Source organism: Octodon degus, unplaced genomic scaffold (genome assembly GCF_000260255.1).
Source record: "Octodon degus isolate 3935 unplaced genomic scaffold, OctDeg1.0 scaffold00235, whole genome shotgun sequence".
In the NCBI taxonomy this organism is placed as follows: Eukaryota; Metazoa; Chordata; class Mammalia; order Rodentia; family Octodontidae; genus Octodon; species Octodon degus.
Window position 1 is genome coordinate 2,928,667 of NW_004524811.1, and position 13,329 is coordinate 2,941,995.

At 36.7% G+C, this 13,329-nt stretch overlaps 1 protein-coding gene and 1 pseudogene across 3 annotated transcripts in view; one reads left to right on the forward strand and one right to left on the reverse strand.

Moving 5' to 3' along the window:
* Slain2 (SLAIN motif family member 2) overlaps nt 1-13,329 on the forward strand; it is an 89,038-nt gene that overhangs the window by 52,863 nt on the left and 22,846 nt on the right. For 2 of the 3 annotated variants that reach the window (XM_023705986.1, XM_004645668.2), the window contains one exon: nt 2,113-2,190. The exons of the other annotated variant lie outside the window; for it this stretch is intronic. In XM_023705986.1, coding sequence (XP_023561754.1) covers nt 2,113-2,190 — 78 coding nt within the window. The remainder of the gene's footprint in view (nt 1-2,112; nt 2,191-13,329) is intronic. 3 annotated transcript variants of the gene reach the window in all.
* Nucleotides 10,583-10,941, reverse strand: LOC111813881 (annotated as a pseudogene).

Sequence of the window (13,329 nt, forward strand, 5' to 3'; positions counted from 1 at the left end):
ACCATAAACAATTTCAAACATTAAATTCTATTAATTTAGAAAGCTTTGGAGAGTTTCACTTAGGTGTACTTTCTTATTTGACAAATGATTTGACTTCAGGAAACTAATTGAATAAGAATGATAATTCAGATACAATTTTTATTTTGTTCTACAGCATGGCATTTTATTCTATTTCACTCTATTTCTGTCAGGTCAATTTCCTTGGTTTTGTATGTACTGAGTTCTTAAAATCCCAGTGTACAGTTTTTCTGTCTACAGATGACACTTGAGGGATAATAGTCTATTGGAGTTACTGTAGCTTCTCAAGTAAGATCTTTCCATTAAGTCCTCATAAAATTTTTGTATTGGCTAATAGATTCTGTAGATTGTGAGCATATATTCAGTTAATTTCCTTCTGTGCTCAATTGTAACTAAGCCTACTTTCTATTCTTCAAACATACTACACATGCTCCAATCTCAGCATTCTTTACAATTGCTTTTTCCACAATGTAGAGTGCTTTTCTAGATAGCTGCATGGCTCTCCCACTTTTCCTTCAGATCTTTATGTAGATGTCATCTTAGGGAACTCTTTCTTCATCACATTGCAATTTAAATTGTCTATTTCTTACTCCTATTTCCTACTTAACTTTTATCCTTAACAGCTATTGCTATCCAGAAGACCATCTATTTTCCTACTTTATGTCTGTCTCCACTTTGCTTAAGTGTTAAGAAATAAGAATAAAGGACTATGTCTACCGAGTTGGTGCCTAAAGCCATTGCACCAAAACAGTACCTGGAATTTAGCAGACTCAGCTAATTAAATAAGTGAAAGCAAAGATGGATGGATGGATGGATGGATAGATAGAAGGAAGGAAGGAAATATGAATGAATAGAATAAAATATGAGTGGTGACCATCTCCTATTTTATGGGATAGATGTACAGCTGTTTATTGAGTTGGCATCAAACTTTATTTATGCGTAGTGTTTGGAGCACTGTAAAATTGGGAATCATTTACATTTCTTTTTTAATAAAAGTATTAGCTTTGCGATAGCTGTAAGAATTAAGCAACAGCGGAAACGGCCATTATTCTCTCTATGCTTTCTGAAGATAACATTTCTCTTTATTATCCTAATGATTATGCCCTGGATAGTCTTATAGGAGTGGGATTTCTCACTGTTTTGTTGTACAGGAGTCCTAGAAGTGTATAAAGTCTTAACTCTGGTCAATGGAATGACACTTCAGAGCCACTTTAATAAGTGACTACACTGGTTTGTGTGGCACTATGATAGTTGAGCTGTAATAACTATAAATTGAAGTAATTGGAGTTATTTTAATACAAGGCAACACTATGCTGTATCTTACATGCCAAATTTGGAGTTTCGATATAGTTGATAGAAGTTTGGAAGAAAGCTCAGCATTCTTCATTGGTCACAGTAAAAGGTAAATGCTCTGACTTATCTTAATCCCCTCAATCCATAACACACACACACACACAAACATACCTCCCTCCCTCTATGCATATGTATGTGCACAGTCCAGAGATGGTCCTACAAAACTCTGAGGCAAGGAGAAGTTGTATTCTATAGCAGAACAATATTGAACACATTAAAACCAATAAATTATGACTTCCTGAGGACTCGCCTAGTTCTGAGTTTTCTTTTCCTTTTTGAGTATGGGGATTACTATTTCAATTTAGGGCAATTCATCTAACAATAACTGCTTTGCCAAAATGTGCTTTTTTGCATTAAACAGTACTGCATTTACTTTATTCTGTACTGTGTGCTTGTGTTGATCATGTCTTTGTATTGTATTCTTTGCATCCTGTAGCATGTTTGCTGGTGGTTTGTTTTCTCTTTGCTGTTTCAACCAGTTGACACTTTAGAGATGTTTTCATCTTCAGAGAAACTAGTTCTTAAAGTATGCTACTGTGTACTAAGATTTCCATTCCCCTTTTCCAGCGGAATGCACTAAGCATCACTTTAAAATTTCTGTTTCTCGGATTCTAACATTTTTGCCTTATCATTTCTGCTTCTTGATAAGTTTTAGTTGTATTAAAATATTCAAGTTTACAGAAACTATAGCCTTTATCTTGTACTTCCAGGCAAATGTTACAGTTCCTTATTTTTCAACAGCTTCGCAAAGGCTGAAAAATTTGCCTCGTACTTCCCTCAAAGCCAAACAGTTGCTTCAAACTCCATCTACAAAAAGAGGTAACTACAACCTCTAAGTTTAAAATTTCAGCAAATGGTGTAGTTAAATCTTATGCCTCTTGGCATACTGATGCAGTGATGTCTATAAGGCACATATTAGTCTGTTTTGTTAAGATAATGTAGATTTATTTTTCTGGTATATGGATAAATGCAGGAGCAACATTTTCTATAGAGGTATGTATTGGGTTGCTCTTCTGAAAGTAGTATGTAATAGAGAATTTATTTTTTTAAGCCAACCTAAAACTAAGGATCATTGTTTTAATTTAATGAGTTGAACCAATAAGTGCTTTAAAATGGACCAAATGTCAGATATTCTGTGTTAATGTTTTTCCCCCCAGACATAGATTTTTTAGTTCATTTACGTGTAAAATAAAAAGTGAATAGAAACACTTTTTCATTAATAGCTGATAGAAGTTAAAACACAAGTTATAGTCAGTTGATATGTTTGAATGTTAGAGTCAGACCTTTTGTAGAATCTGACTGCTGAAGAAATATAAGAAAGTAAGACACTAAAGCTATACAATATTGCTTCCAAGAGATTGGATGTATGGATAGGTAGAAGGAAAGAGAATTTAAGATGATGCTCATTTTGAATAGAATGACAATAATAAGAATGAATAGAAGTCACAGAGAAAATGAGTTAGAACAAATATAAGCAATGAGGAAAAATATTTCCTTTATCCAGGACATGTGAGTTTCCTGATGGTTTCCTACTTCAGAAAATAACAAAGATATAGAGATATAAAGCAAATTGTTGAGGAAGAGGAAGTTTGAGATTTGATTTATTAGGAAAAAGGCTTGATTAATATGGTTAGTGTGTTTTTGAGACAGGGTCTTGCCATGCACTTCAGGCTGGCCTCGAATTCACTGTGTAACTCAGGCTGGCCTCCAATTTGAAACAATCCTCCTGCCTCATCCTCCCAAATTCTGGGATTATAGGCATGTGCCACCACACCCAGCCTAGATCTCTTACCACCATGCCTGGTTTTATGTTTATAAAAATTCTGTAATAGGCATTTTGACAGATTTACTACTTTAAGTGTTTTAGCATTGATTTAGTGGATTGAGTATAAAGAATTAGTTTTAGATAATAGAATCTGAAGGAGAGAGAATAGTCAACTAGAAATCTAGGACGTGGGCTGAGTAGATAGCTCAGTGACGTTAGTACCTGCCTGGCAGGTGCAAGGTCCTGAGTTCAATCCCTCATACCAAAAAAAAAAAAAAAAAAAAAAGAATATTTGAAGCTGACCGTGGGCATTCAATACAGATATCGTCTAGTGGCATAGTGAGCAAAATACACTGCATAAACTCTTTTTTGGTTATTTTGTTAGTTTCTTTTATTCTTTTGATAAAAAAGATTACTTATTGGGGTCTTTTTGCATTTAGTACAGGGTCTGTAGGGTCTACAGAGTCTCATTAGACAGATCAGACTTGTAGTCATTCTCCTGTTTTCAGCTTCCCAAGCTCTGGGATTACAGGTGCGCCACCACACCCAGTCTCAAATTGCTGTCTCACTGCTCTGGGGGCAGGACCGGCATGGCAGGCCAGGGATCAAACCCCAGCTGCTATGCCCTGCCTAAGCAGGCACTTTAATCTGCTGAGCTATCTGGCCGGCCCTTATTGGGGTCTTTATAGAAAGGGATCCTTACTAATTTATCAAAAAAATGAACATAATTGCAGTACAGTGTTTGGCTCTGCCGTAAATAGTATTTTCATAATTATAGCAAACTGATCAGTTTTAACAATACAATATACTTCTATTGGTAGTAAGAAGGAAAAGAAATAGAAATAAAGGACCAAGTCGGTTAGATCTTTTTTAATCTGTAAGAAAAACAGTAAAATATAGAAGTGGTGATTCAAACTAAGTGTATACTAGTGAAACAGAAAAAAATAGAGATAAATAGGTAAAATAAATAACAACAGTAACAAACTAAAAAAGAGTTTGGGGTCCCAACATTACAGGCTTATTTACAATAACAGATTTGGCATCAACCTAGATGTCCAACAATGGGTGAATTTTTTTTAAATGTGGCACATATACATCCTAAATATTGTGTAGACATTTAAAAAGGTGAAATCCAGCTAGGGAGGCTGAGCAGGAAGATCACAGCTTGGGAAATTTAGTCATTTAGTAAGACCCTGTTTCAAAATAAAAAGTAAAAAGGGGCTGGGAATGTAACTTAGTGGAATTGACCTCTGTTCAGTCACCAGTACTAGGGCCCAGGGGTGGGTGTGAAAGATCATTTGTGACAATATTGGCTATGAGGGACATTATGTAAAGTGTAGTGACCCAGAGATAAGAGGGACAAATGCAGTACTGCATGATCTCATTTGATGTATGCTTCTCATGACAATGCCTATAATGTGAGCACTGGGAAGGAGGATTACTGTGAGTTTAAGGCCAGACTAGGCTATGTAGTCTATTCAAGGCCAGCCCGAACTGCGTAGTGAGACTCTTGCACAAACAAACAAACAAACAAAAATATATAGCTTCTGCAAAAGTTGACTTATGGAAATAGAGTATAACTAGCAGTAGTGAGCTAAGATCACTATTAGGGAGTGGAGGAAAATGAGATTTGCTAGTGGGTACGACAAAGTATAAGGGTAGGAAGAGCTAGTGTGGTGTTGCACAGTGGCTGACTGTGGTTAATAATAGTGTACTGTATATTTCAAAATAATTAGGTTTTTTAAATACTATCACCAAGAGAGAAATAATAAATGTATGGGGGTAATAGATATGCTAATGACCCTGGCTTGATCGTCATACAAAGTATATATGAATTGAAAAATCACATTTTGCCCCATATGTAGGTATACCTCAAACTTTTGCTTGGATACTTACGGATTTTTTTTAGCACTGTACTTCTTTGGCTTGGGTAGAAGGCAGGTGAAAACAGATCTGCAGGCTGGGGGAATAGCTCAGTGGTACAGTGCTTGCTGCTGGTGAGGGCTTCCTAACACACCCCAAAAACTGAAGATAGCTAAGCTGAACTTATCACAAATTGTGCTATCAAAAACAGGGCAAAGGTTTTTAAAAATAAATAAATCAGACCAAAAAATTACTATGCTGTAATAAAAGAGTAGGGGATTTTTTTTTTTTTTTTTTTTTTTTTTTTTTTTTGTGGTACCAGGGATTGAACTCTAGACCCTGCGCTTGCCAGGCAAGCACTTATTCCACTGAGCTATCTCTCTGGCCCAAATCTTGTTATATTTGGAAGCTGTTTCATTTATTTTTTGAAACCAGATAGATTTATATGATTTAAAGTTTTACTTAAAGATTTTATATTGCAATATTTATTAGGGTTTATTAGGATAAGAAAACTATTATTTATGGCTGGATTTTAAAAATTTAACTATTGGAGTCATATTATTTTTGTGACTTTGAGCTGCCAAACTGCCTATCCTCCAGGATGAGATGACAAAACAGCTGAGTCTCAACCAGTATGAACTGGAATTTCTCCATATCTGGCTATCTTGTTGAGTTACCAAAGGGACAGAATTTTGTGTCTGTTGTGTGTTTGGTTTTATTGCTCTGTTTCATTTGATCTCTTATTCAGTGATCTAGTCTTTTGTATTTTCCGGTTTATGTTATGGCTTGATAATTCTCACTATGTACCCTTTCTCTTTAAGTTGTGAACCAACTGAGAAGTAGGACAGGAATAAAGTAGGATTTAAAATAATAGCTCAATTTCTTATGAAGCTAAATGGAAGAACATGTGTTGGATCCAAGACCAAACCCTCTCTGTCTAGAGTAGCTGTTCTTCTGAATTTGTACAGCAATCACTTCCTTTTCTGTATGATTTTGTTATCCAAGTGATGAAACTGCAGTTTTTCCTTTTTAATGTCTTTATTTTGAGTTTCTTTTGTAGTTGTCCTCTTTCCTTCTTTTCCTATATTTGTGTTTGCTTGTAAAAACCATCAAATTACTTGTTCTGTAGAAGTTTCCGAAGGCTGGATGATTACTTGTTCTTGGCATTATTTAGTGGGATCACTTGTACATTGATCGTTGAATCTAGGTAATTAATTTGTTCAGTTTGGTGTGTTGGGCAAAACTTCATCATAAGTAATGATGCTTGTTCACCCAAAGGTATAAAATGTGAGATTTTCCTTTTTCCACAAAAGTGATGTTAGTGGTTGTTTATGTTGAGTGCCCAGAACCTTAATTGATTAGGTTCAATCAATGCTTTGTTTTACTTTTTCTGCTTGCAATTTTATTGATCTTTATTATTTCCTTCTTGCTTTGGGTTTATGTTGCTTTTATTTTTTCTTGGTTCTTGAAGTAGGAGCTTAGGTTATTGATTTAAAACTTTTCCTCTTTTAATGATGCCCTATGATATTGATGTATTGTATATTTTTTATTCCAGTCCACATCGTTTTTATTTCCATTTTAAAATGTGTTATTTAATTTCCAAATCTTTAAAGATTTTCCTGTTATCTTTTTGTTAGCTATGTCTAGTTTGCTTCTTTTATGATCAGACTACTATAATTTCAGTTCTTTTAAAATTATTGGTACTTGTTTTATTGATCAAGTCTTGGTCTTTAGATACCTTGTGTGGGTGCTTGAATATGTGTGTAGCAAGCAGTTATTGACTGGACACTTTTTAAGTGTCCATTAGTTCTTGTGGTTGATGCTATTCCTGTTTTTTTATTTCCCTGTCAATTTCCTATCTAATTTTGTCAGTTGAAGAGAGTGATTGAAAAGTCTATTTGTCTATTCTTCTATTCAGTTCCTTCAGTTTTTCCTTCAGATATTCACAGCTATATCGTTTTGTACATGCACATTTAGGATTTGTCTTCTTGCTTTGAGCTTTGTATTATTATGTATTATACTTCTTAATCTTTGACAGTTTTCTTAATAATTATATGTTAGTGTAGCATTGTATTGTTTGCATAAGAAACTTTTTCATCCTTTTGTTTACACCCTCCTCCTGTTGTTATACTTGAATTGAGTTTTTGTTAGACAGTGTAGTTGTTTCTCAATCCATTCTGCCAAATTTTTTAATTGATGTATGTGAGCCATTTACATTGTATGTAATTATTAACATGTTAGGTTTTTTGTCTGCCATTTTATTTGTTGTTTTCTGATTTTTCCCCTCATTTTTGCTTGTTTATTCTCCTGAAGATTACTTGAACATTCTTAAGAATCCTATTTTGATGTATCTCTTGAAGTATTTTGAGGCTATATATTTGCATAGCTATTAGAAGTGGTTGCTCTTACCTAACACAGTCTATTGATATCATCATTTTAGAAATTTAATTGTACAAGCTTACCTCCCTTTGTGCCACTTCACCCCAGTTCATTTACAGGATGGTCATCTTAATTATTTTTTCTGCATACATTTTTTGCCTTAATTATTTTTGTTATTGCTGAGACAAAATGCCTAATACCTAAGTTAAAGGAGAAAAAGTTTATTTCAGCCTACAATTTATAGAGGTTTCAATCCATAATTGACTAGCTCTGAGGCAAGATGGCATGGCGTGGCAGAGAGACATCACAGAGAAGTATTCCATGGTGTAACAAAGCAGTGAAGTAGCAGGCAACACCAGCAGCCCTCTGTTTTTATATTCTCTGTAGTCTACATATCCTTAGGGCTGGTAACACTCACATCTAGGATGGACTTCCCATTATCCACACCCTGAACTATGCCAAACCAATCAGTGGACCGATTTAGTAATCACCCACCCCTAATCTAGCATCACATACTCTAGATCCAGCCACCTCTGAAAAGCCCCACCTGGGACCACATGAAGTTTTAGGGGGGACATCTAGATACAAGTGATAATGCATTTCAAATCATACTAAAAGGGAAAACTACCAGAAAATTTGTTCTTTTTAATACTTGAATGTTCTTTTTGAAACTGCCTAGTTTGGTAACTCCTCCCTGGCTTTGTAATTACTTTCTGGACCCCTGTGACCGTGAGAGCATAACCAAACACGTAGGATGTCTGATTGCAACAAGCTCCGTGATCATTAATCTAGTCTTGTAACTGATGATCATTAATCTAGCACTGTAACTGACAGTCTCACCCTGCTAGCTAATCAGAGCACTTCAGGCTGTTCCGTCTCACTTTGTGACTCCTGCTTATGCAGCATGTGAAAGTGCTAGCCTAGAAGCGCTGTGCTGGCTAAAGAGAGATCCCAGCCAGGACCACCAGCGTAAAATAAAGCCTCTCACTGCCTCCAGACTTCCTCAGGTGTCATTCCTTTTCCAGACTCCGTTTTTCTGCAGTAATACTAGTATTTTAATTTTTTATTTGAGTCCTTTTGCATTTTGAAAATTGAAGAGGATTAGCTCATATTTGTCCATAGTTTTGCTTCTGTCCTTTCTTTTTTTTTATATTTCAAGACAATATTTTATTGAGATTTTTATAGTAATTCATCCTTTCTTCTAGAGCACTTAGTAACCAAAACAGTGTACACTCACACACACAGGTAATCAAATTGCCATTATAAGGATCAAAGTTTTAGTTTCCTCAAATGTGATTTTAATGCCCAGGAAGACTTTAAAACCAATCACAAGATTAATAATGCCTACATGAGAACTGGTCAACTTTTTTCAAGTCAGTCAAGTTTTAATTTATACATTAATTGAAACATTTGGAAATATACTTCAGATGGCACTCCTTTCTATCTTGTCTTATATTTGAATGGAGTTGTTTGGTTTTTTTTTTTTGTTTGTTTTGTGGTACTGAGGATTAAATCTAGTGCCTTCATCCTAAACTGTACCTCTAGTCCTTTTTATATTGAGACAGCATCTCAATGCATTGCCCAGGAACAACTCAAACTTTTCATCTTGCCTCTGCCTTCTACCTGCTGGGATTACATGAAATCAGTCCCTTTTGATCACACCAGTCTTTACACTAGTGAGATGAGTTAAGGTATGACACCTAGATAATTTCAGGATGAGATTGCTCTGGAGAAAGTAAGAAGAGGGCTGGAAATGAAGCTCTGTAAGAGCTCTTGAACACTGCTAGATGTGATAAAGTATTGAACTGCTGAACATGCGGAGGTGTCAAGAGTTGGGTGTGCCCAAAAAGGGGATGGAAACCCCTCATTTTCCCCACCCCATAGTTTGACTACTATATCACTTCATCTGGCTATTATTCATCTATATCCTCCAGAACATCCTTTTATAAACCAGTAAACATAAGTATTTGGGCAGAGTGCAGCACCTGGGTTTGATCCCTGGCATGGTGTGCCGTGCCGTGCTGGCCCCGCCCCCAGGGTGCTCTGAGACTGCAATTGAGACTGCTTAATGAACACCTAAGTTCCTTAAGCTGTCCAAGCACATTATCAGATAGAAGTGGGGAACCTGGGAGCTCCCATTTATAGCCAGTAGATCACTGGTACAAACCACAAACCCGGATTGCACTGAGCATCTTAACTGGAGACAGTCTTATTGGGCATGGTGACACACGCCTATAATCCCAGCACTGGGGAGACTGAGACAGGAGGATCACTATGAGTCCAAGCTGTGTAGTGAGATCCTGTACCAAATACCTACATACATACATACATAGAAAAAAATAAAAATAATAAACTAAACTGAGTGACTGAAAACCTATTAGTGTCCACAGCACAACTCCCTGGTGTCTGACAAGTGCCTGTCCACATCTGCTATTACAAGTGAAATACACGGTACAATGTATGAGAAGGAAAAGCAGCTTTGTTTTTCCCATCTCTTCAAAGGTTTTTTACATTTTCACCCCCAAGGATTCTCATTAAGATACATACAAAAATATCCAAAGTATTTATGGATGAAATGATGTCTAGGATGTGCTTTAAAATAACCCAGGAGAGGGGCCAGGGAGATGGCTCAGCAAAATAAGCACTTCCCTGGCAAGTGCAAGGGCCTGAGTTCAATCCCCGGTTCCGCAAAAATAAAAAATAAATAAATAAATAAATAAAATAACCCAGGAGGGGGAAAAATGGATGTAACACTAGCTGTGAGGCTTGTGTTTGTTTTGGTTTTTTGCCATGAGTTTTTATAGTAATTAAAATCTAAGTGACAGATAAATGGTCATCACTATGCTTTTGGGTTTTTTAAAAAAAGTTCATGCACATAGCTGCCTTTTCACCAATACCTCCAAAAAGCCAGTGACTTCCAAAGAACAAAAATATTTAATTTTAACTTCATTGCCTAAGTATTAACTATTGTGCTTTAACTACTTTTCATTTTTAAACCAACAATGACAAATCCATTTAAATTTTTCCAGCAATCCTGACTGACTGTTAGCCCCTTCTGGTTTATCAGGTTGTATTTATTCCTTCTCTAATGTAAGACAGGCCTGAATCAGATGTAAAGAAAGCAGAAGAGTCAGTCTCTTCTGAAGACCTGAGGTGGTCTAGAATTGCAAAATGTCTGGTATCAAACAAGTCTGGAAAATAAATGCCTGATACAACTCATTAAAGCAGGTATTCAGCAGTAGCCACATTCACTGTATGTCTCAATTTTCTACACTGTCTGGGTCAACAGCCACTGGTGTGTACAGTTCTGAGAGCCACATCTGGCCCAGCCTTCCAAATACTGGTTCCACCAGTGTTTTCCGACTTCTTTCTACAGCTGTTCTTCGAGTTTGCTCAAACATTGCTTCCATATCAAATGTGTGAGCTTTTTCCCCGAACCCCGTGAAGCCCATGGTCACCGCCAGCTGTGGGTCTGGTCCCGACGCGTCTGGGGCTGTCACTTCGCTGGGCGCCGATCGCTCCATAGCCATCTCTGCGCAAAACGCCTGACAGCTACAGCCCACAACACTCTGTCCTTTCTTTTTAATGTTTCAAAGTTTATTTTTATTATCTTTGTGCAGTTAGAGAAGTTAGTGATTTTTCCCTTGAGTCTTGATATTTTCTCTGGATATAGGATTCTTCTTTAGCTATGTATTTATTTATTTAGGTACTGGGGTTCAAACTGAGGACTTTGTGCTTACCAGGCAGGCATTTATGCTGCTAAGCTATTTTTCAGGCTCTCTTTTAGCTTTTGAAAAATAGTCTATTTTTGTTTGATCTTTGGGGCTTCAAAACCTCTATCATTTGAGCTTCAAAACTGCCAAATCAGGAAATCTGTTTTGTACTTTATAAGTAAGCTGTTTCCCTCCCCTAGTTTTAGGATTTCGTATCTTGAGTTGTCAAAAAGTCCAATGTGTCTTGTCTTTGGCATGAATTTCTTTAGCTTATCTTTTTTGGTGTCTGCTCAGTTTCTAAAATTTATGCCCTCTTTTACATTTGGGGAGTTTTCAGCAGTCACTTCTCTCAGAGTACTATGTTGGCCTTGTTCTTTTTTCTGGGAATCTGATAATCCTGTAAATGTTAAATCTTTTGTTACAGTCTCACAAGTCCCTAAAACTGTTTGGTTTTTCTCTATGTTGTTTGGATGATTTTTTCATAGGTTCTTTGTATGCTGCTGTTGCATCCTTCAGTTTAGCTTTTATTTTTGTTACTGTATTTTTCAGTTCTAAAATTTTTATTTTTCTTTGTATTTTCTGTTTCTTTGTGGAGACTTTTTGACCTTGAATGTTTCAGTTGCATTTGTAATTGCCCCTTGTAACAGATTTTTGATGGCTGCTTTAAAATTTTTGTCAGATAATTTGAATGCCTCTGTCAGCTTGGTGTTAATGTCTGTTGGTTGTCTTTTTAAGATTTATGATCTTCCTGGCTCTTGATATGTTTTTAATTAAAATCAGGTCATTTTTAGATTTAATTAAGAGATTATGAATCTTCTTTAATTGGACTTGTAGATATCTTTCTGTGACCTCAGTCATTTTGGACTGGGGATGGACGTCAGTGCAGCAAGAAAAGGGGAAGCTCTTATTATTGCCACATGGGAGAAGCAACCCATATTCTTATGTCTATTGACACTAAAGGGGAAGGAGTGTGGTGGGCGGGTGGTGTAAGTTTTGGTTCCCTGCGTAATCTGTCTTTACTCACACTGGGGGGGGGGGAGTTTAGCCTTATTACCACCCATCATGAAAGTCCTGTCTCTCATCTAGACATTCAGTATGAACAGAAGTAGAAAGGGAGTGTGCCTTATTACTTCCAGGACAAGTGGGGGTTGAGGTTGCACAATGTGGAAATCTAGGGTCTTTGTAAGGTGCTAGCTAACACCATAGGGTAAAGGTTCACAGTCAGTAGATAAAGTTAGCTCCTTGTATAACGTCCTGATACCTCCCTGGGAAGGGTGCCTTGTTAACAGCCTCACAAAGTCTAGGCTTCTTGCTAGGCCTTCCCTGGCATGGATGGGGTATGGCTTCAGTTGGAAAAGAATAGTTAGCATCTAAATGTTTTCTTTGCTAGTACTTTGGGAAGCCCTTCATCTGCCACGTTCAATCGCTTTTCCAGATTGTGAACATCTTCATCTGTTCTGAGGTCTATGAAGCAAAAAGAAATCACTGGGAACTTTCCTACCATGTCATTCCATGGGTCCCAAGGTCCCCAGATAGTCCACGTTCTCTCCACTATTTGCAGCCTCGTGTGTGTAGTCTACTCTTTACATCAGTGACCAAAATGAGGAGCCTAGGAATTCATATTCACTCAGAGCCCTTTCTTATTTGCTCCCAAATCCCTCAACTTTCCAAAGTCCTTCTTTGAAATTTTTCATTTTTGGCCAAGGATATAGCTCAGCAGCATAGTGCATACCTGGCAAGGTACAAGGTCCTGAGTTCAATTCCTGGTACAAAAAGAAAAAGACTCACATGTTTGGTCCTATGTAAAATTTTAATCGCATCAAAAGAAAAAGCCTAGGCTCCCAGCTCTGGTGAAAGCTAGGACTGAAAATGGCTTCTCTGGAGTACTGGAAGGAGTAAGTCCAGGCCTACCCATAGGTGGTAACGAAAAGAATTACAGATTTATTTAATGAAGCTGCATGGATAGAAACTGATCTGACATAGTAGAACTGAAAACAGTACATGGAATTAAGAATTTTCTGTTGTTACCAGTGGAAATAGGAAGAATATATAAAGTAAAAAATCAAAACAAAAAAAATCTGTGAAAATGATGGAATTTACAATCCTGAGAGATTGACTCTTTGGACATACACCATATTCTTTATTATTATTATCATTATTATTATTATTTATTTATTTATTTTTTGTGGAAATGGGGATTGAACTCAGGCCCTTCAGCTTGCCAGGGAACCACTTATT